General features: G+C 37.2%; 1 protein-coding gene across 1 annotated transcript in view; it reads left to right on the forward strand.

Moving 5' to 3' along the window:
* Positions 1-22325, forward strand: part of Mical2 (microtubule associated monooxygenase, calponin and LIM domain containing 2) — a 206505-nt gene that overhangs the window by 162708 nt on the left and 21472 nt on the right. Inside the window, exons 26-28 of the mRNA XM_076846897.2 lie at positions 8666-8674; positions 16111-16205; positions 20876-20968. Of these exons, the coding sequence (XP_076703012.2) occupies positions 8666-8674; positions 16111-16205; positions 20876-20968 (197 nt within the window). The remainder of the gene's footprint in view (positions 1-8665; positions 8675-16110; positions 16206-20875; positions 20969-22325) is intronic.

A 22325-nucleotide genomic window follows, 5' to 3' on the forward strand; every position in this document is an offset into this window, starting at 1 on the left:
TTACATAAATGTAATTTAATAGACTAGAATGTTTTGTGGATACCTTGTCATTTAATGAGTTATTTTCTTTTGTTTATAGGTATACATGATTATATAAATTATAGATGAATATATTTATATTTCATGTATGGTGTTGAATGAATTTTTATGCATAGAGCTTTTTCTTTCTTTTGAATTACTAGGTTAAACACTTTTCTATATATTTGGTTACCAATGGAAATGTAGACTTTTTATGTTTAAATCTGATTTTTTAAAATTATAAATTAATATATCAAGGACTACAATCAAACAACATAGAAATATCTAAAAAATGGGGCTGGGGATGTGGCTCAAGCGGTGGCGTGCTCGCCTGGCATGCGTGCGGCCCGGGTTCGATCCTCAGCACCACATACAAACAAAGATGTTGTGTCCGCCGAAAACTAAAAAATAAATTAAAAAAAAAAGAAATATCTATAAAAAAGCTATATTTATTATCTCATCACTTCTGTACTTGCCAAAGACTTAGTATATTCCTTTAGCAACAATTTAGTTGTTGGTTGATTGCTTGAAACAAATGATGATCTTACTATTTCTATTGTCAAGCGACTCTTTTTCTTTATTATTTTTCTCACTTTTTTATTTTCTTATACAATTTTATTTTGGAACTTTAGTTTTCAAGTAAAAACAAAATTACTTATCTTCTTTTGTTTCTCAATCAAATATCTATAATATTAACAAGAAGCTTTATTTAAAGTCAAGTTTGGGATAAGCATAGACCAGGTTAGGGTATCACTCTACCCTTTACATCATCTATCAAAAGTTCATGAGTCACAGATACTTTGTAGATAATATATTCACATGGTTTAAAATCAAAGGGTACAAAAGGCACAAGGTGAAAGTCGGTAAGGCATCCGGACTCTATCTTGATGATAGATATTATCAGTTTCCTGGCCATTCTTCCAGGCAGAGTTTATGCATTAAGAGAAAATTTACATATGCTTTATTTTTCTTACACAAGTAGTAGCATGGTAGCATGCTGCACACACATTTCTTTTTTCTTTTTGTACTTTTAATTTTATCTTGGAGATCATTCCACATTTGTACATAAAGAACTTTCTCTGTCAGGTGAAGCTGATGCACACTTATAATCAGGAAGCTGAGGCAAACTAGCGATCGCTAGTTTGAGGTCAGCCTCCGCAACTGAGTGAGACCTTGTCTGAAAATGAAAAATAAATAAATAAAAAGGTCTGGGGATGTAGTTCAGTGTCTGGGGATGTAGTTCGATGGTAGTTACCCCGGAGAGGGTGGGGGAGATCTTTCTCCTTTGTTTTATTGCTGCCTTGTATTCCACGGTATCTTAATTTAGGCAGCCAGTCCCCAAGGATGCAAGGTTTGTTATTTCACCTCTTGTTATCACCAGCAGTGCTACATTGATTAACTGAGAACTTAAGCCATTTGGCATATGCGTGAATTTATCTGTCGGACAATAAATTCCAGAAATGGAAATGCCTGAGCAAAGGACGTGTAAATTGGGAACATTCATATTGATTGCCCAGTCTTCCCTTATCCTGGTGTGCAGATCACATTCCCAACAGCCAAGGTGGAATAACCAATGTGTTCCCCACCTTCCTAATGTTAACCTTTCCCAATCCAATAAACTCAAAAAAGTTGAAATTTCAATGAAGTAATTGAGCCTCTTTTCATATGTTAAAGAGACGTTCATGTTTCTTTTCCTTGTATTGTTGGTTCTGTCCTTTGTCCAGTTTTTTGTTGGTTTGTTAGTATTTTCTTAATGACAGGTAGGAACTCTATTTAAAAGGAAAGAACATTTCTTATGTTGTTACAAATATGTTTTTTCCAATTTCTTGTTTGTGCTTAAGTTTCTTTATGTTTTTTTTTTTTTTTTTTTTTTGCGGGGGGTGTGTGCCAGGAATTAAACTCAGGGGCACTCAACCACTGATCCACATCCCCATCCCTATTTTGTATTTTCTTTAGAGGCAGGGTCTCACTGAGTTGCTTAGCATCTTGCTGTTGCTGAATCTGGCTTTGAACTCCCCATCCTCCTCCCTAGCTGCTGGGATTACAGGCATGTACCACTACACCCAGTGTTTATGATGGGTTTGTTGCATTCAATTTTATTTTTATGTAGTGATTATAACTTTTTATTTTATGGAAGAAGAAAGAGCTTCTTTAAAGTTTATAGAATTTTCTTACAGTTGCATTGAGTCTTTTTGTTTGATCTTTTTTATATTTTTGCATTTAAATATTTACATCAAGAAATTATACTACTATAAAATTTCATTATGGATCCAACTTTATTTTTTTTTAGATATATCCCTACTTATCCTAAATAATTTAGTGAATAGTCCATCTTTTCCTCTCTTATGTAAGGCAAGAAGATTGCTGGTTTGAGGCCATCCTCAGCAACTATTTATCAAATATTGAATTCTGTACTTGTATTTATTTTCATCCTACTATATTCCATTGAGCTGTTCTTCATGTATCAATACCACACTATTTTAATTATCTCACTTTATTTGTGTGTGCTTAATAATTTTTTTTACATATTTTACTATTAGTAGGAAGAGTATTCTGATCTTCTTTTTCTACAGTATCCTGACTTTTCATGCTTGTCTGATAGTCTATGAATTTAACTTCAGCTTGTCTATGTATCAAAAAAAAAATCTGTGAGTGCTTTTATGTGATTGAGCTAAATTCATAAACTACTTACTTTGATAAGAAATCACAAACTTATGATAGGAATTGTCTTTTCAGTTGTTCATTTCTTTTTCATGACCCTCAGGAACATTTTAATCTTTGTATCAAATAAATCTTGCATATTAATTAAGTTTACTATTAGGTACATTTGTTCTTACTATTACTGTAAACAAGATCTTTCCAGTTTATATTCCTACTTCTTGTGTATACAAAAGTTATTGATTTCTGTATAGTAATTTCATACCCATTCATCTTACTACATTCTTTTCTTGTGTCAATATTTCTCTAGGTTATTTCTATATCTGCACTCAACATCTGCAAATAATCATTATACCTTCTGCTTTTAAGTTATGTGTCTCTTATTTTGTCCCCTAGTTTCTTTTGTTACAGAATCTCCAGAACAATATTAAATAAAAGTATTAATAATGATAACCTATGACATTCCTAAATTCAATGAGAATGCTACTAGTGTTTTCCCATTTAAACATGTTACTGGCTTCTGGGTTCACTGAGATATATCTTATCCTTTTATGGACATAACCTTCCTATTCTAATAAAAGTATTTTCAATCATACATAAACGGTGAACTTTTTTTTTTTTTTTTGCTGAGAGAGAGAGAGAAAATTTTTATTTATTTTTTTAGTTTTTGGCAGACACAACATCTTCCTTTGTATGTGGTGCTGAGGATCTAACCCGGGCCGCTCAAATGCCAGGCGAGCACGCTACCGCTTGAGCCACATCCCCAGCCCAGTAAATGGTGAATTCTATCAAATGTCTTTTCAGCACCTTTTAAGATGTTTGTATGATTTTTTTTCTCCTTAGTTTGATATCATAAATTAGATAATAGATTTAGAGCTATTGAACCATCCTTGCATTGGTGAACCACTTTATCTTAAGTTCTTATTTTAATATACTTTCCAAGTCTGTTTAGTAATGTTTTATTCTTAAATAAAACATTGAATTTTATGGAATTTTATTAATTTTTGCATTAATATAGTTAAGATAGGTCTACAGTTCACTGACATCACATTTATGTGACTTCTGTATGTATTGATTACAATAAGTTGGGTAATGTATTTTCCTGATTTTTATGGAGAGATGTGTTCCTGTATATTCAACGTGAAATAATGTGACTTCCTTGGCTTAGAACAAACTGGGAGTGTAGAGAAGGGAATTAGATCTGGGCTGGCCAGCTCTGCAAATAGTGCCTAGGCCTCTCTCTTAGAAAATCCTAGTGTTTCTTAAATGTGTTCCTAGACTATATGCTAAGGATGTAAAGATTTTATCAATCCTATCAGATTAGGCCCATCAGTCTTCTATTTCCTGTCCATTCCAGCAAATGCATACAATGACACTACTGTCTCCACATTTATCTTGTGAGCACACACTTCTGTGTAAAGGAGAAAGAGTCAGATTAAAGTTTGATTTTTAATATTTTTATAAGAAAACTTTCTAAGTAAATTAAAGATACATGTAAACTTATCTGGATATTTAAATGGCTTAGGGGCATAAACTAATTTCAAGTACTTACCAATGCCCATCTTACACAATTTTAATGCTAGCTATCATTCTTGTGTATAATTAAAGAAAGTCCCCTGAAAACCTTTTTATGTTTATATAAACTTATTGCAGTATAACATCTGTAAAGTCCTTAAATATTATGTCTACAACTGATGAGTTTTTACAAAGTACACCACTGTGTTTTTGTCTCTGAGGTTAAGCTACAGAACATTCACAGAACACAGATGCCTCCTCATTCTTTCCTCCCTCTGTATACCCCACCCAACAAAGGGATTGCTACCTGACTCCTATCAGCTTAGATTATTTTTGCAGCATTTTTGTTTTTTCACTTTAAAAAATAAAATAATTTGATATTGTAGTAGGAAGAATTATGCATAATCTTGTCCCCTAGAGTATGGTGGGAACTTTTCACTCCATCCTGTGATTAGGTTAGGGGATTTTAAGGACATAATTAAGTCCCAAAACAATCAACTTGGAGTTAATCAAAAGGGAGATCATCCTGGGCATGCCTAACTTAATCAGGCAATCCCTTAACAAGGACTTTCCAAGGTCAGAGACTGGATTCTAAGCCTGAGAGACACGATTTTGCTGGCCTAGAAGAAGTAGTAAACAGTCACATTGTGAGAAGGCCATGAACAGATGGCCTTTAGGAGTTAAGATTGACAGCCACTGAGAAAAGGACCCTGTGCCCTACAACCAATAGGAACTGAATTTTGACAACAGACTGAATGAGCTTGAAAGTGGACATTGAGCTACAGATGAGAACTGAAGCCTAGCTGACACCTTGATGTCAGCCTTGTAAGCCCTGGGCCGAGTATTGGTGGAGTCATGCCTGGACTTCTGACCTACTGAGCCTTAAATAATAAAAGCTAGGTAATTGTAAAGCTAGGTAATTGGTTGTGCAGTAGGAAGCCAGACAAGTATGTACTCTTTTGTGCCTGGCTATCTTCAGTGAACATTATGGGGGTGGTGGATTTATCCATGTTGTTATGTGCAAAATTGGTTTATTCTTTTCTGTATTTCTGTATTTCATCCCATTGTATGAATATTTCACAATTTATTTATACATTCTTTTTCTGGGCATTAGGGCTGTTTTCAGTTGTTTTTATTATGAATGATGCTGCTTCAAGCAAGCTTATACATACCTTTGGTGCATGCATGTGCTCATTTCTATTAGATGTTGCCAAAGATAAATGAAGCTAAACACTAAAGTAGTAAGGACAAATTTTAATCAGTAATATACTATTGCAATGGGAAGAAGTTCCAGTATGATATGAAATCAACTTTGATTGCTATAGAAGTCAATGGGGTGCCTTACAGGGAGACTGAGGTACGGTGGAAGGGGCTCAGTAGAGTCAAGGAAGTAAAAATTTACAAGGGCTAATCTGTATAAATACAGACTAAGCTAGCTGTCTCTATTAACTGGCAGTTAAAGAATCTGTCTTCCAACAGAGACTGGGAAACAGTGACCCTATCCTTTGTGGTGATTATACTTTAAGGGAATGGCTTTCATGTCCTTTAGAAAGATGCTCTTGAGTTGAAGGAGACACATAGACATCTCAAAGGGACAGAGAAAGGATTTACATTTGGGAACCCTTTTTAGTAAGTAGTCTAAGAACAGGGCAGGGGATATCATTGGGTGTTGGCTAAAATAAACAGGAAAGTCTTTTGGCAACTGAGCTTTCTCAGGTATTCTAAGGTCATCCCTAAGGGTATGATCTTGAGCTGTCAGAAACTACATTAGTATATAAGTATTTTAATATGTATGTGGGGGGAAGGTAGGATGTGAACGTCATTTGTGTTGAGAGTCTGTAACTTTTTATAGGCTGAGATTGAAGACCAATGGAGAAGAGGGTTCAGAGAATCCTGGTCAGAGTTCAGCCAAGGAGAGAATCTTTGTGAGCATCCACCTGCTAGATCATGGAGTAGGTGGAAGAGTTGATTTAATTGATGCAGTATAGTCAGTTTCTCCAAGTGGTTGTTACAATCTGTAGGCCCTCCAGCAGACAGGAGACCTCCCCTCTCTCCACATACTTGGTAATCTCAGTTTTGTTTTGTTTTCCTGTTGATATTGCTGTATTTGTAGGTGTGTGGTAGCATCTCATTACTTTGATTTGCATTTACCTGATAATGGTGTTGCATATTTTTCATAGGTTTATTTAAGTATTCTCTTGTATGAAGTCTTTAAATCTTTGGCTCATATTCTTATTGTGTTGTCAGTCTTTTCTTTATTGATTCATAATCTGTGTTTATTCTGGTTAATCAGTCCTTTATCAGATATCTGTATTGCAATATCTTCTCTCATTTTTTGATTCACTTTTTTATGTTGTGGTTGAGGATCAAACCCAGTACCTCACATTTGCTAGGCAAGCACTCTGTCATTAAGCTACAATCCCAGCCCCTAAATGTATCTTTTGATAAACTGGAAGTACCTACTTTAATAAAGTGAAATTTATAGTATCTTCCTTTATTATTAATTTTTGCATTTTTGTTTATGAAATCTTTCCCTACTCCAAGGTCATGTTAATGTTCTACATCACCTTCTAGAAATGTACTAAACGAATACAGCAATCCCTATTTCACAATTGAGTCATGGCTAGAGTGAGTGAGGAAGTGTATTTTTAAGTTTTTTAATTTTAATGAATTTTTTAAAAAACGGAAGTGGTGTATAATGTTTTTCTGTTAAATACACCTTTAGTTTTGATAGGATTGTATTTCATATTAGCCATTAAAAACTTAGCACCTGAACTGCGATATGCTATAGATGTAAAATATTCATCGACTCTTGAAGATTTAGTGTGAAAGAAGTAATGTAAAATAACTTATTCATAGTTTTTGCATAAATTGCAAATTGAAATGATAATATTTTTGAAATTTGGGGTAAAATTATGTTCATCTATTTCTTTTTGCATTTTTAATGTATAAATTACATACACGGCTTATATTTCTACTGGACAAGACACTTAGAGGAGCATTATTAGTTTATCTTTCACAATTAACTCTGTTAATTGTTTTCTTACTTTTATGTACTTGAAGTTCAATTCGTGGCTCTTTTTAGCTTCTTGAGATGGATCTTAGAGCATTCAGTCTCAAATTTTTATCTGCTTAATGTATGCCTTCTTAAAAGCCCTGAATTTCCCTTTAGTCACTGCTTTAACTGAATCAGAGTTGTTTCATTATGACTTGCTTTTATCATCAGTCAATTTTAGTGAAATAGTATTGTTTAATTTCTACATCATTTTATGATTTCTAGCTTAATTTCACAATTGTCATAATACATACTACATATGGATTAATCTTTTGAGATTTGTTGATACTTGCTTTATGACTTGGCTTATCAAGTCAACTTGGTAAATGTTCTGCATGTGCTTGGAAAAAAAAAGTATATTCTCTACTTTTTGGATGTGATGTTCTCTATACTTAGAAATTAGGTCAAATTTATGGTAGTGTTTGCTTCTATCTTGTATATCCTTACTGATATTTTGGTCTGACTTTTCTATCACCTGATCAGAGAGCTATGTTTAAAATATCTGAAAATGATTGAGGTTTTGATTATTTTCTAGTTTTAGTTCAATAGATTTTTGCTTTATATATTTTGAGGCTATTCTATTAGCTGCATCCATATTTGACTGCTTTAGTATACTTTTACATTGACACTGGGATCATCATCTCTTATTTTTGCAATATTTTTTGGCCTTGATGTCTTGTCTGATTTTTAATGTAGCTATGCTAGCTTTCTTGTAGTTTTTTTTTTACATATCTTTTTCTCTCATTGTAAACTTACTTTGTTCTGAAAATGTCTTTCTTATAAGCAGCATGTAGTTTGAGTTTTTTAAAATCTGATTTGATAGTCTTTCCCTTTTATTTTGTTATTTAGTCCACTTGCAGTTAACATAATTATGATATATGTGGATTTAAATCTCAGCTTACTATTTGGTTTTCATTAGTTTGATCTCATATTTTCTTGCTTCTTTTGCTTTTCTTTGCATTTTTGAATGCAGTTTCTTTTTTATTTAATAGTTATGGTAATCGTAATATATAGTACATATAATTATGCATAGTTTGTTCATTAATATTTTGGTGGTTACCCAGGAGGTTATAATGTTAATTGATGACTAAAATGAATCTATGAATTTATACCTATATAAATATATATAAATGAATTTATACCTATCTTAAGGCCATGGAGATTATAATTAAATTTTAAACAATCAGTGTTCCTATTTTCTCTTTGGAAAGGAGATCTCTCTCTCACACCACACACTCTCACACACACACACACACACACACACACACACACAGTGAATTTTCTTTTCTTAAAGAACCCCCTTTTAGCTGGGTGCAGTGATGCATGCCTGTAATCCCAGTGGCTTGGGAGGCTTAGGCAGGAGGATCTCAAGTTCAAAGCCAGCCTCAGCAATGGTGAGGCACTAAGCAACTCAGTGAGACCCTGTTTGTAAATCCCCAGTACCCAGTCCTGCCACCCAAAAGAACTCCCTTTTAGGATTTCTTTAGTGTGAAGAGAAATACTCTTAGGTTTCATTTCCCTGAACTTTTGCCTTTATTTCTAAAGGATATTTCTTCAGAATATAGATTACAAATTGGAAGTTAGTATCTTTTTTTTGGGGGGGGGGAGTTAGTATCTTTCATTATTTAATACTATCATTCCATTGTTTATATGGAAAGCCAGTTTTATAATCATCTGTCCTTCTTTGAACATAAGGTGTATATTTTCTATGTGAATTTTTATTTGAATAGATAAGGAGAAATGTATGCAAAAACAAGTGCTGGTACAACAGTGTGGTTATTTCAGGGGTGAGAATAAATGGAGGGTTTGTATGCATGCTCATTGTTAATATTTTCTTTTACAAATTTGGGCAGTATAACAAATTATGCTCTAAAATTTTCAAATTATCAAAGTCAAATATTAAGTAATATTAAAAATCAAATATTACTAATGATTCATAATGAAACCTGAGACCCTGCTCTCATTCTCCTCACTGGCCCAACCATCCTCTACAGGTGCTCACTTTTAATTATTTCAGCTATCTCTTCCAGTTATTATTTCTATATTTGTAAATAATATTCTTGTATTAGTCAGCCTTCCATTACTGTAAAAAAATACCTGAGATAATCAAGTTACAAAGAGACAAGGTTTATTTTGGCTCAAGTTTTTAAGGTTTCAGTCCATGATTGACTGATCTCATTGCTTTTGACTCTACAGCACAGCAGCGTATCATGGTGACAGTTCAGGGAGATGACTGCTCATCATGAGACCAGGGAACAAAAGAGTTGAGGAAGGGACTGGGGTCCTGCTCTCTCCCTTCAAGGGCAGGCTCTGTTTACCTAAAGATCTTTCACTAGGTTTTTAGGGAACATAGTCATATTTTCCAACTTTTTTTTTTTTTTTTTGGTACTGGGGATTGAACTCAGGGGCACTCAACCACTGAGCCACATCCCCAGCCCTATTTTTGTATTTTATTTAGAAACAGGGTCTCAGTGAGTTGCTAAGTGCCTTGCCATTGCTGAGGTTGGCTTTCAACCAACCTCCAGAGTCACTTACAACATACATTTGTCATTGACTTTCAGCCTTTCTTTTCTTTTAATACAAGTATTTAAAGTCATATATTTCCCTCTAAGCACACCTTTAGCTGCATCCTACAAATTTTGATGTTTTTGTTTAATTCGAATTGCTCTTACTTTTCTTTGTGATTTTTTCTTTGATCTATGAGTTAATTATAAAAGTGTTCTCTAATTGAAAAATACTTAGGGATTTTCCCAGGTCTCTTTTAATTATTGATTTCTAACTTTTTGTTTTGTTTGGTTTTGTGTTTCTTCTTCTATATTCAGTAGGATACCTCATTCTCACACTTAATTTGTTGATTCCTTGTGCTGATGTGTCTGTTCCTGAGTTTTTCTGAGATGTGGCCCACTCATGGCAATTCTACTCTGTAAGCACCCCTACTTCCACTTTTCTCAACCCATATCTATCCTCTCTCCATTTTCCAAATTTTACAATAAATCTTATCAACTGTTGTCTTCACTCTTTTTCTCTCTGTTCCTTCTCTTTTGTTTCTGTGTTTTACTTTTTAAAATCCCCACTCTCATTCTAGTTAGGTTAGGGTGGCAATGTTGATACAGACGTGTGTTTGATTTTCAGTGTTCCGTTAATCTCCCTTGACCTCTGTGGTAGGCCATGGTAAGTCTGGTATAGGCCGGATGATGCTCTTAGGAAGTATGTAATTGCAGTCCAGCAAGAATTTCTCATAGATTAAATTGGTGGACTCATGGGTGATCTAATTTCTAATTTAATTCCTTTGTGGTCAAGAGAATTTTTCTTGATTTCAATTTCCTTTATCGAGATGGTGTGATAGCTCAACCTAGGTCTGTCTTAGGGAATGTTTCATGTACATTTGTAAAGAATCTGCTGCTATTTGGTGTAGTGTTCCATGATATGAAGTAGGTTAAGTTGTTCAGTAGTGCTCCCAAGCATTGTACTCTAATGTTACTTACGCTGTCAATTACTGAGAGGAGAGTTAATACTCCCAACTGTAATTTTGGAATTATATATTTATCCTTTCAGTACAGTCAAGTTTTGCTTCATATATTTTGAAGCTCTGTAATTTAGTGCATCCACATTTAATATCTTATCTTTGTGACATATTTACATTTTTATTATGGAATATTATTTCTGTTCTGATTTCTTGTCCTAAAACTACTTTGATATAACCACATGAGCTTTGTTATGATTAGTGTTTTCATACTACAGTTTTTCTATCTTTTGTCTTTTAGCTTCTCCTTATATTTAAGATAGATTTACTGTAAGTAGTATATAGTAAGTTCTTGCTTTATTAAAATCTAATCTGATAATCTCTACTTTTAAACTAATAAAGTTTAGACCATCTACCTTTAGTGAATATCTAATATAGTTGATTTTCAATCTACTATTTTGCTATTTGTTCTTATTTGTGTCATCTAATTTTATGTCCTTTCCATTCCCTCTTTTGGTTCAATAGAGATTTCTAACATATTATTTTGCTTCTGATACTGGCTTATTAGTTACATCTATATATGCTTAAGGGAGGTATGTGTGTATTTATAGTAGGTAATTTATGGTTTATAATTTAAATTACTGATTTATCATAGCCTACCTAAAATAATACTGTGCCACTGCAGGTATAGTATACATCAACTGTATAGTTTTTTCTTTCAACATTTTTGTTGTTTTTTAATATTTTTTTAGTTGTAGATAGACACAATACCTTTATTTTATTTTTATGTGGTGCTAGGGATTGAACTCAGTGCTCTCCATATGCAAGGCAAGCACTCTACCACTGAGCTGTGACCCCCAGCCCCATTTTTATTATTTTTGTATTACATTTTGCTTCAATACATGTTAAAAAGGAGCTTCTTTCTTTCTTTCTTCCTTTCTTTCTTATTATCTATTTTTCCATCTAAGTTACCTGAAATAGTAAAAGAGAGAGAGAGAGAGAGAGAAAGAGAGAGAAAAAAAGTTTTATGATTACTATTTCTGGAATTATTCATTTCATATAACATCTAGAATTTTTCCACATTTTATATGCATATCTGCTTACAACAAATCCCAGCTTTTGTCTTCAAAAAAGAAATAAGATTTTTTGAAAACCTTTCCTTTGCCTTCATTGATAGGTTCTGCACCCCCGCCCTCTTCTTTCAGCTCTTTAATGACATTGTTGTATTGTCTTTCAACCTGTTTAGGTCCTGATGAGATGTACGTGAACATCCTTATCCTTGTTTCTCTGTGTGCAATGTATCATTTTTCTTTGTGTGCTTTTAAGGGTTTCTCTGTCTCTGATTTTCAGTAATTTTATTATCATGAACCTTACTGTGATTTTCTTTCTGTTTATCCTGATTGTGGTTTATTGAGCTTCTGTAGATTCATAATTTTCATTGAGTTTGGATGGTTTTCAACAATATTGCATCTACCTTTTTGGTTCCCATTTCTCCCATTTCCTGGAACTGTAAACATGTATTTTAGACTACTCGATTTTGTCACTGAGGTTCTTAGTCATCTTTTTAGTTCATTTTGTTAATATTCTCTCTTGTGCTTCATTTTGAATAGTTTTTGTTGCTGTTGTTAATTCCACTGATTTTTTTTCTTTGCAATGCTTAATCTTCTGTGAAAATGATCCAGTGAAATTTTCATTTTAGTTTTGTATTTTTCATTTTATAGGTTCTGTTTGGTTCTTTTTTATACATTCAACTTCTGTTCTCATTGAATTCATTTGCTACATTTAATTTTTTAAAAAAAATTAATTAGTTGATTATTATAATTTCGGGGGAGGGTGGTATTGGGGATTGAATTCAGGGGTAATCAACCACTGAGCCACATGTCTCTAAATAAATACAAAATACCTATTTTGTATTTATTTAGAGACATGTTCTCGCTGAGTTGCTTAGCGCCTCACTCTTTCTGAGGCTGGCTTTGAACTCGCAATCCTCCAGCCTCAGCCTCCTGAGCCACTGGGATTACAGGCATGTGCCACCATGCCCAGCTTAATTGATTATTTTAATGGGCAAAATTTGTATAGATTTTTTGTCCAGTATAGCATGATGCTTTACAATGCACACATTATGGAATGATTTGATAGAACTAATTAATGTATGAATTATCTCACATGCTTATAATATTTTGTGAGAATACTTTAAATCTATTCTTTTAGCAATTTTCAAGAATATAAAACATTATTATTAACTATTATCACTAAGTTGTATGATAGTTCTCTTAAAATTATTCAATTTAGCTGAAAATTTAAATCCTTTGATCAATATCTCCTATTCCCTATTTCCTAGTATGTGTTCACCATTCTACTCTCTGCTTCTACAATTCTTTTTTCAGATAGTTTGATGTTAATATATTTTAAATATTCATAGATTTTCATATGTAAATTTTGTATCCTACAATTTTGATAAATTGATTTATTAGCTTTTCGGGGGGTAGAATTATTTTTTTTAATTCTTGAGCACATTCCTAATAGCTATTTTATCATAATAGTTTCTGATTCCAGCAGACCTGTCATTTCTGGGTCTGCTTTTATTGATTGATTTTTCTCTTATCTGACTTATCCTGCTTTTTTACATACCTAGTAATTGTTTACCAGCTGCTAAATATTATGAATATTGCTTTGTAGAGAATCTAGATGTTTTTGTTTTTTTTTTTTAGTTAAAGAATATTAAAAAGGGAGTAAAGAATGTGTGGTGGGCAGTAAAGTAACTTGCAGATCACTTTTTTCCCACCAAGACTTGTTTTTAAGCTTTGCTCAAGTGAGTCATTTACTTTAGGCTAATTTACTTTAGGCTAACATTTACTTTAGGCTAATTTATTTCTATTAATAATTGTGACTTCTGTGGTCTCTAAATGTCTCAAAGGTCTGTGCAACCTTGGCTAGTTAGAACTTGAACATGTTCGTTTCTTCTATAAAAGCTCCAGAGACTGCTTAGCCTACAAAGTTCTAGCAGTTATTTGCCCAATCTCATGCAGTTTCTCTCTATGCATCTATAGTTCACTATTAAGCAATCGATGCAAATGGACATCTTACTTATTGCTGAAGTCTCTTTTTTTTCTTATCTCCCTCTCTCTAGTGCTCTGTCCTGTACATTCCAGCTGCCTCAATCTGTCCAGACCCTGATTTCTGTCTTTTCAACTCATTAGGACTATGAGTTTAGGCTCTTCCTATCTGCACTGTAATTTGGAAAGGACCTTTAGGCAGAAAGCTGCTGTGATAGCAGGGCTTTCCTCATTGCATCCTTGCCTCTAACATAATTCTGCACTACTTGTTGTCCAATTTTTAGAAACAGATGCTTCATGTATTTTGTCCTGATTTCTAGTGCTTTGTGGTGAGAAATCAATTCCAGAGTCGCTTACTCTAACACAGCCAGAGTGGAACAATGCTGCAAAGATTTTAAAACTCTGCAAATGATAAGTGAACTCCAGAATGCCTCCTTCTACAATGGATGGAGGGGGTGAAGAGAGAGACTTGGAGACAACTCTATAGCTTCTTTCTTGCTAGAGTTTAAGAAATGCATTTTATTTGGAAGCATTTTTGCCTCCGTTTCAAAATGGAATTTAATGGAAATACTTATTTTTTGCAAGTTAGAAAAAGTTCCAACTTTAAATTTATGGTCTTCCCATAAATGACGATTAATTAGGCAGTTTTGCAAATACTGAAGTATTATTAATTTGGATCAGTGATGATGAAGGGGCAGCTGCTGCTGCTCATGACACTGACTACATTAACTCAAGCACCTCCAGTCAGTACCAGGCACTGTGTTGGGGCACTTTGCATTGATTAATTTTACTCTTCCCCAACAATCCTGCAAGTTAGAAATCAGGATCCTGAGAGACTCAAGGAAGTTAAGTTAGTTCCTCAAGTTCACTCGCTAAGAACTAAATGCCCAGTGACTGAATTACTCCATGGTAATTTAGTGGCTGGAACTGGGAAACAATATCTGCTCACCACCAACAATGTCTCCTTCGTATCATGCGGCTCTCTGATTCTATCTTTACCTGAGCTTTCCCATCTGGCAAATTAAAGTGGAAAACAGTGAACTCCCTCCCCAGAGAGGCTGTGTTATTATATACATGTTTTGCATTATTTTGCTCTGAATAACAGCATATGTAAATGTGCTCCTGGAGATTAAAATTACCCTTATTTTGTAAAACTTGGCCTCTTCCACTAGGGTGAATAGTTGAAAATTATGGGGAGGAGAAGGCAGGCTGGAGAGAATGTTAACTGGCTTGGAATTGCTTTTCCTGCTTTCTGCCCACCCATACATAGTCGTGTTCAGACACAAGCTGCCATTAGCAGAGTGAAGAGAAGTTTCCCATCGTGGAGTACTAGCTGGTTCTGATGTTTGGTGTCCAAAGCGGGTTAATCCAAATTTTAATGCCTGTGTCCCAGGTTGATACGTAGGGGCAGATGTTCTTGCTGAGAAGAATGAAAGCTTCCTGTCGCACCTGGAAGCCCTTATCACACCTGGTGCCCAGCTGGGTCACGGGCACATGGTGGCTGCCAACCTCTTGGGCAGAGGCTGGCGTGGCCCCGTGGCTTGGGCTGTCCGTGGGCCCTGTGTTGTTGAGCCATCCCTATCTTGAACTGCCTTTCCTGGCATTTGAATCATCACTTCGCTGATGTGATAATATCTGCAAGTTGGGAAAATAAAAGTGGCATTTGTTTAGCTATAATTAATGAAATATTTATGTTGCATGAGACTATGTGATAAAACCTTAGGCTTAGAGTCCTTGTGCTTCTGATTACATTTGGGATTTTTTTTTTTCTGTGACCAGACATTCTGACGCCAGCTCTTTTACACTGAGCAGATGTCATGTAGTAAAAATGGGTGCCAGATGCTGTGAGCCGCAGAAGGGTGATTTGTTTAAGAGCTGGCTCCGACTTTTTTGCATTCAATTACTCTGTAGAAAGAACCTTACACAAGTGTTTAGGTAACTCAGCTAACTTCAGACATGCATTTTAATAATAGATCTCATCTCTGAATGCATTGTAAGCAACATACCATATAAATGGTGTTTAAGGAATTAATTGATTTCTGCATAATACCTTGCTTTTTGGTTTTCTTGGCTTTTTTTTTTTTTTTAATATGAGAAGAGAGCTGCAAAGCTCTTGGCAGGGATCCAGAAATGTAATTAACGTAGAGGGCCAAATTTTCAGTTGCCCTTAGGTACTGCTTCCTCAAGCTCCTGGCAGGTGCAGCTCGGGGAAGGCAGGGGGGGAGGACATGGGGTAAGTGCAAGGAGGGAGAGGCAGCTTTGGTGCACAGAGAAAAAAAAAGAAGCTAACAGTTCAGTAAGTTCTTCTCTTCCCATTTCAGACTCCAAGCACATCCCTGTTGGAGCCCAGGTGACAGAGGCTGCCTCTCCATCTTCCTCGGCCACCTCCTCCTCTTCAGCAGATGAAGAATTAGGTTCCCCTTTTTCCTGGAGGTCAAAGGTAACTTCATTTGGAAAACCAAACAAGGTGTTGGTCAGCTTCAGGTTTCAGACTCAGTGTGGGCTCTTAGCAGCAGTGAATCCATTAGGAGGACCATGGTGCTTTGCCTCCGAAGCAGCCCTTCTTTTTACTTGGAATACCCCAAAAATTACCTCCATTAAAAAAAAAAAAAAAAGAATTCTCAGGGACTCTAATTGGGAAAGGGAAAAAAAGAAGCATATTTACTTGAAACCATTTGGTAACTGCAGCTCTTAAAAGCTGGTTTAATATGTGGTCCAACAAGCAAACCATTGAAAAAATTACACCAAGCAGATGCATATTTCCCCGAGGGAAGCACAACTTCATTTAAGAAGCACTAGAGGCAGATTGCATGGAAAATGTGATGTTTATTCTAATCAGAACTATGAAATGCATCTAGACACGGACACTCTGAGGATCCTACAACAGAAGGGGCTAGCCATGTGCCTGCGGGGGAGGCAGCAGTCTTCTTCATTTAGGGAACATTAATACTTCTAGAGAATACTTTAAACAACTCTCGTGCCCATAGAGAAAGAACACATCCGTGTGGCTGTAGATGTTTCTGTCTGTCACAGACTCAGGGACAAGCATCCAAAACCAAAACGCACTGGTGTTTTCTTTATCCGCTGGGGCTGGAGCCTTTCCACTGGGACCAGGGAGGGGTAATAAATATCTGGACCTAAAATGTTTCTCCGGGTGGACAGAGAAGCAGTTCACTGCTCTGGTGGTGTTTATTTTTTGGAGCAGTGTTGGGGAGGGAGGGAGAGACCCAAATTTATTTACTGAGACTCAACTTTTCCATATCTGGCATTGGGAGCTTTGGCATCACCTCAAGTCACTCGGGGGTTCCAATTCCCCATGGTTTAGCTTGGAACAGTCAGAAGGGGGCTGGAACAAGAGAGAGAGAGAGACGGGGGTGGGGTGGAGAGATGGAGAGAGAGCGTGTATGGATTTCTCATTTTTGAACGTGCGGCTTGTCTGATTAGCTTAATGCTCAACACAATGGATGGTGTATTGTGATTCTGGAATTTACTTTCTGCCCCGTTATCCCCTTGAGGGACCCTAAGTTAATTCTGTGTTCAAACGAGACAGAAATCCCAGCTTTGACGGCTTCCACACTCAAGGAGAATAAAAGACTGGAGTGGCCAAAACACATGGAAGTAGCAAGATCATGTTTTTAAGGGCCAGCCTCACAAATAGTTCCTTGTCCTCCTGCTGGCCCAGCACAGAGCTAGTTGTCACTTATGCTGGCCGGGTGGCAAAAGCATGCCTGCTTTGCCTGGCTTCTGAGGCATCCTGCTCTTACAGGAAGGGAAACTGGCAGCAGGATCCCTTACTCATAAGGACTCACACTGAAGGAACAAGGGGAAGTGTTTGTCTTCTAGTTTCCTCATTTCTTCTGCCCGTGTCGGTGTGTCCCCAGCCAGGTGGTATAAAGCCCAGGCAGCTCAAATGACCCTCTGTACAGGAAACTGGAGACTGGATATGTCCCCTCTGCCTCTTCCTTTTGCTCCCACCTGCCCCACCTTTGCCTTTCCGCCCAGACCCACATCTGGATCTGAGACAGACAGGAAACCATGTGGTTCGACCAGTTTTCTCCCTTTTCCCCTACTGTCCCTTTCCTTCCCTAGCCCTCAGCCTCTCCCCTCGCCTCTCTGCATCGTCACTCTATGGAGAATAAGAACTGAGCCTGGCATATAATAAAGCCATGGGAATGCTTGTTATTAAAGCAGACTTCCTTTCTACATCAACATCTTTTTCTTTTTTTGTTTGATACCAGGAATTGAACCCAGGAGTGCTTGACCACTGAGCCACACCCCCATCCCAATTTTGTATTTTATTTAGAGACAGGGTCTCACTGAGTTGCTTAGCTCCTTGCTAAGTTGCTGAGGCTGGCTTTGAACTCGCAATCCTCCTGCCTCAGACTCCTGAGCCGCTGAGATTACAGGCATGTGCCACTGAGCCTGGCTCAACATCTTTTTAGTAAGAGATAATCACTAACTATTTCCTCTCCCAGGTTCTGTTTAGTAACTCTCGATAAAGCAGTCAGGGCTTGATGTTTTACTGCTGGGAAGCACTAAGACCACACCCCCATCCCCACTGCCCTGCCTTTGCCCAGGAGTTGGATTAAATGGTCTCCCCTTAAAGGGAAATATTGGCACTTAATTTCTATAAGATCCACCATAGAGCAGGGGTCCTTGATGTGTCCCAACAGTTTATGGCAAGAGGAAAGGCAATGTAGACTGGATGGAAATGAAGATATTGGATTCAGCCTGTCTAGGCTTAACTCCACCTCTCCCCATTACTAATTGTGTCAGTTTGGGCAAATTATTTAATCACTCTGATTTTTTATTTCTACATTTACAGAATAAATACAATCTGAGGAATAAATGAGATGATATATATGAAGTAATGAGTTCAGTATGCCATGTAGCACTCAATACCTGTTAGGATTTATCATGTTGGTCAGTAGGATGGCCACTCCAGAGATACTTGTTAAGTCAATGCATTGATTCTCCATACAGGTTGAGTTGGTCTTCTCTGGATTGCAACTTGTTGATCCCTACCACCTCTCTCCCTGCACCAGCCTCTCCTCAAAGATCCTAGCTACCAACTGAAGGGTCCCCCATGCAAAAGGCCTGAGACCCCCTCTTCAGGCTGATTGATAGTCATATGGAGGGATTCCTAAAGAAACAAAGATGATGTAATATGAGAAAAATTGGGTTCTGAGAGCCAAAATATTTTTTCCAAGCATGAATAGCTTCAGGATTTAGGTCCTAAGGAGAATTCAAGAAAATCAAATCTCATTTTTAAAGTGAATGTTTCCACTGATAATGGGCAAAGCTTCCGAAGGCTTCAAACTGAATGCTCGTGATGGTTTCTCCATCTGTAGCCACAGGAGGAGACAGAGACAAGGAACCACAAGGCCCTGAAGCATAAGTGCTTTCAAAGTATAGTCTCTGACCTCTGGTTTGGACCCAGATTGCCCTGGCAGTAGGTCTTTTAGATCTCTATTCCCCACTTATGGATTGACAATCATTGAATGAGAAAATAATCATCACAGTCTTTGAGTGCCCAGATATGAAGCTAGCTGCAGCAATTTTTAAATTCCCTATTTGTTTTCTGAGATGATAGATATGCCAGTTCCCCTGATATGGTCATTGCACATTTTATAAATGCATTAAAGTATCTCACTAGACCCCATAACTATGTATAGTCACTACATGTCAATTAAAATATAAAAAATAAGTAACATATTTGTTTCTTCCAGTATTGAAAAGTAATGTCTAGCATGTTCTAATCCTCATTCTAATATGTACAAAGTTGATGTGTTTGTTCAGAGAAGGTAAACTCACAGTAAAACTAGCCCAATTTGAACATTTATCTTAACTATACTGGGTGTGTGTGTGTGTGTGTGTGTGTGCGTGTGTTTATGATTTAAAACATACTCCTACACCCAAAAAGTAATAGATTTTAGTAGAACGTAATCATGCTGATTTATAATACAAAATGATATGCTGGTAGTGAAAATCATGTTATTGATTATAGTCTGCTCTCTTTTCTGAGCCTTCTGCAAAGCACTTGCCCACATCATCTCGCTTTGCCCTTGTTGTATCCCTGCGAGGTGGGCATTGAATCCTCCTCATCACTCGGAAGAGGACTCTGGCATTCAGAAAGCTGAGGAACCTTCTGAAGTTCACACAGCTCCTCTGGGAATTGATGGCAGCTTTTCTTGGCCCAGGGCTGGGCCATTGCTCTGCTGCTTCTCTGATCAGGAAAATCTCTGAACTTTCCAATTGGTAGAAGTGGCCACACCACCACTTCTTCTTTCCTTGGTATCTAAAACCTTGGGAGTGGCACCATCGAGAGCCAGACATCTGTTTTACATGGATCAATACTGGATATTCTTTTTTCCCCCTCTTTCTGTCTTTGAACAAGTCCAGGCATACACAAAACCCATGATGATAACGCTGTATTTGTACGAGCAAAGTGAGGTACGGATGGGAAGTAACCTTATGCCAAGTGTTTCAAAGCCAAGAAACACTTTATTTTGAATTATGTAGATATATTCTCCTGTTTATAAGTTTATTTATATATTGTAGACCCAACTTAAGTACTGTTTAAAGTTTTCAACTGGTGTTCATGGTGTGTGTGTGTGTGTGTATGTGTGTGTGTGTGTGTGTGTATGCCTGCCTGGGGCCATCATCCCTGGGCAGGGTGGAAGCACCCATATAAGTCTAATTATTCTATTATTCCATTCTTCAACTGAGCTAAACCTAGTTAGTACTTGATTAAAGCTTCTCACACCTATCCTCCCCCCCCACACACACACACTTACATTCTGACACCCACTAGCCATGTGTGGCCACTTAAATTCATTAAAATTAAATTTAAAATTCAATTTCTTTTTCACATTCATCTCATCTCCAGCATCTGATAGGCACAGAGGGCCAGTGGGTCCGTATTTTATACAGCACAGATATGGCTTATTTCCATCTCTGCCGGAAGTGATAGAGGATGCCATCATCCTAGAAGCTAAGCCAATGGCCTGGAGCCTGTGAAAGGAGAGGGCTGAAGACTGTGAAGACAATTTGTAAATTTCAGTCCTGTTTTTAGCAGTCTTATTTTTCCTTCTCTATTGTTTTCCTTAGGAAGAGAAGATACTCAGAAGAAGGAGGAAACTGGAAAAAGCAACAAGACAATTGGTTAAGCAAGAAGAGTTGAAAAGACTTTATAAAGCTCAGGTCAGAAAATAGACATAAGATGAGAAGTGGGCCTGGGGCTGCATGGTAAGGCCCCTTGGGGTCTGTGCTGTGTTGGGGAGGTGGACTTTTTGGGAAAGGACTGTCTCTTCTCTGAGGGACCAGGGTATGGCTCTTCTAAAGGCCTTGGCCCAGTCCCTAGCGGGTCTTTGGGCCAGGTGCTGAGCTGGCCCACTCCCAGCCACTTTTCCATCTGCAGACGTGTGTTCTGCAAAACAAAGCTGAAACAAGAATCTGCATATGGCCTTGAGAATCACCCTGAACCCTGACTGCCTTATAACAGTGACATTGGCTTTGTCCTCTGAGGACACGTATCTTCCATCAACTCCCTGACTGTCTTTGCTAAGATGACAGCTAATGGGAGCTGTCTCTATTTCAGGATTTGTTGAAAGCATCTGTATTCAGCACTCCAATACAGATTTCCTGGCCTGATGGTTTACTCCAAACATTTCTGCCCAAGGTCATTGCCAACAGGCAAAATAAAACAGAAAGTCTAGGCATCCTCCATCTTCCTGAAGACCCCAAGCCATGTCTTGAAGAATAGCTGGATTTGAGGATATAAGGACTTAGAATGACCACTCATGTTAATTCATTTATCCTTCCCTCACTTTTTCCTTTTATCTAGTCATGTAACCCTGTGTGTTAGTCCGCTTCCTGTTACTGTAACAAAATACCTGAGATAATCAACTGAAAAAGAGGAAAGGTTTATTTTGGCTCATAGTTTCAGAGAGCCTAGCCCATGATTAGTGGTCCTGTTCCTTTGAGCTTGTGGTAAGACAGCTGTCATGGTGGGAATGTGCACTGGAGAAACCTGCTCACCTCATGGTGGCTGGGAAGCAAAGAGAGAGACAGAAGAGGAGCTGGGATCCCAATGTCCCCTTCAAGGGCACATCCCAATGACCTAACTTCCTTCCAGTAGGCCCCACCACCTAGAGATTTCACCACCTCCAAATAGCACCATGGGCTAGGGATCAAGCCTTTAATATATAGGCCTTTGGGGGACATTACAGATCCAAACTACGGCATCCTTAAATAGCTCCTGCCAAGAATGAAGTCCTTTTACCAACTTCCATGATCTTTCCCAGTAACTGACTCAGGGCCACTTCCACATCCTGGACAGGAATGACTTTATAAACTCCCCTCTTTCCGCTCTCAACTTCTAAAACAGATTTCCTTAAAAATGTTTCCACTTGTCCTTCTAAGAGCAAGACATGCCTATATGACACTGATTGGCAGGTCTTACAATTTCTCACTTCAGTCCTAACCTGCTAGCACCCATGGTGGCCCTCTTTGATCTCTGAGTTCACCCTTCATTTCTAAAGACTCACCACTGCACAGG

The sequence above is a fragment of the Callospermophilus lateralis genome, chromosome 2, assembly GCF_048772815.1.
Source record: "Callospermophilus lateralis isolate mCalLat2 chromosome 2, mCalLat2.hap1, whole genome shotgun sequence".
NCBI classification, from domain to species: domain Eukaryota; kingdom Metazoa; phylum Chordata; class Mammalia; order Rodentia; family Sciuridae; genus Callospermophilus; species Callospermophilus lateralis.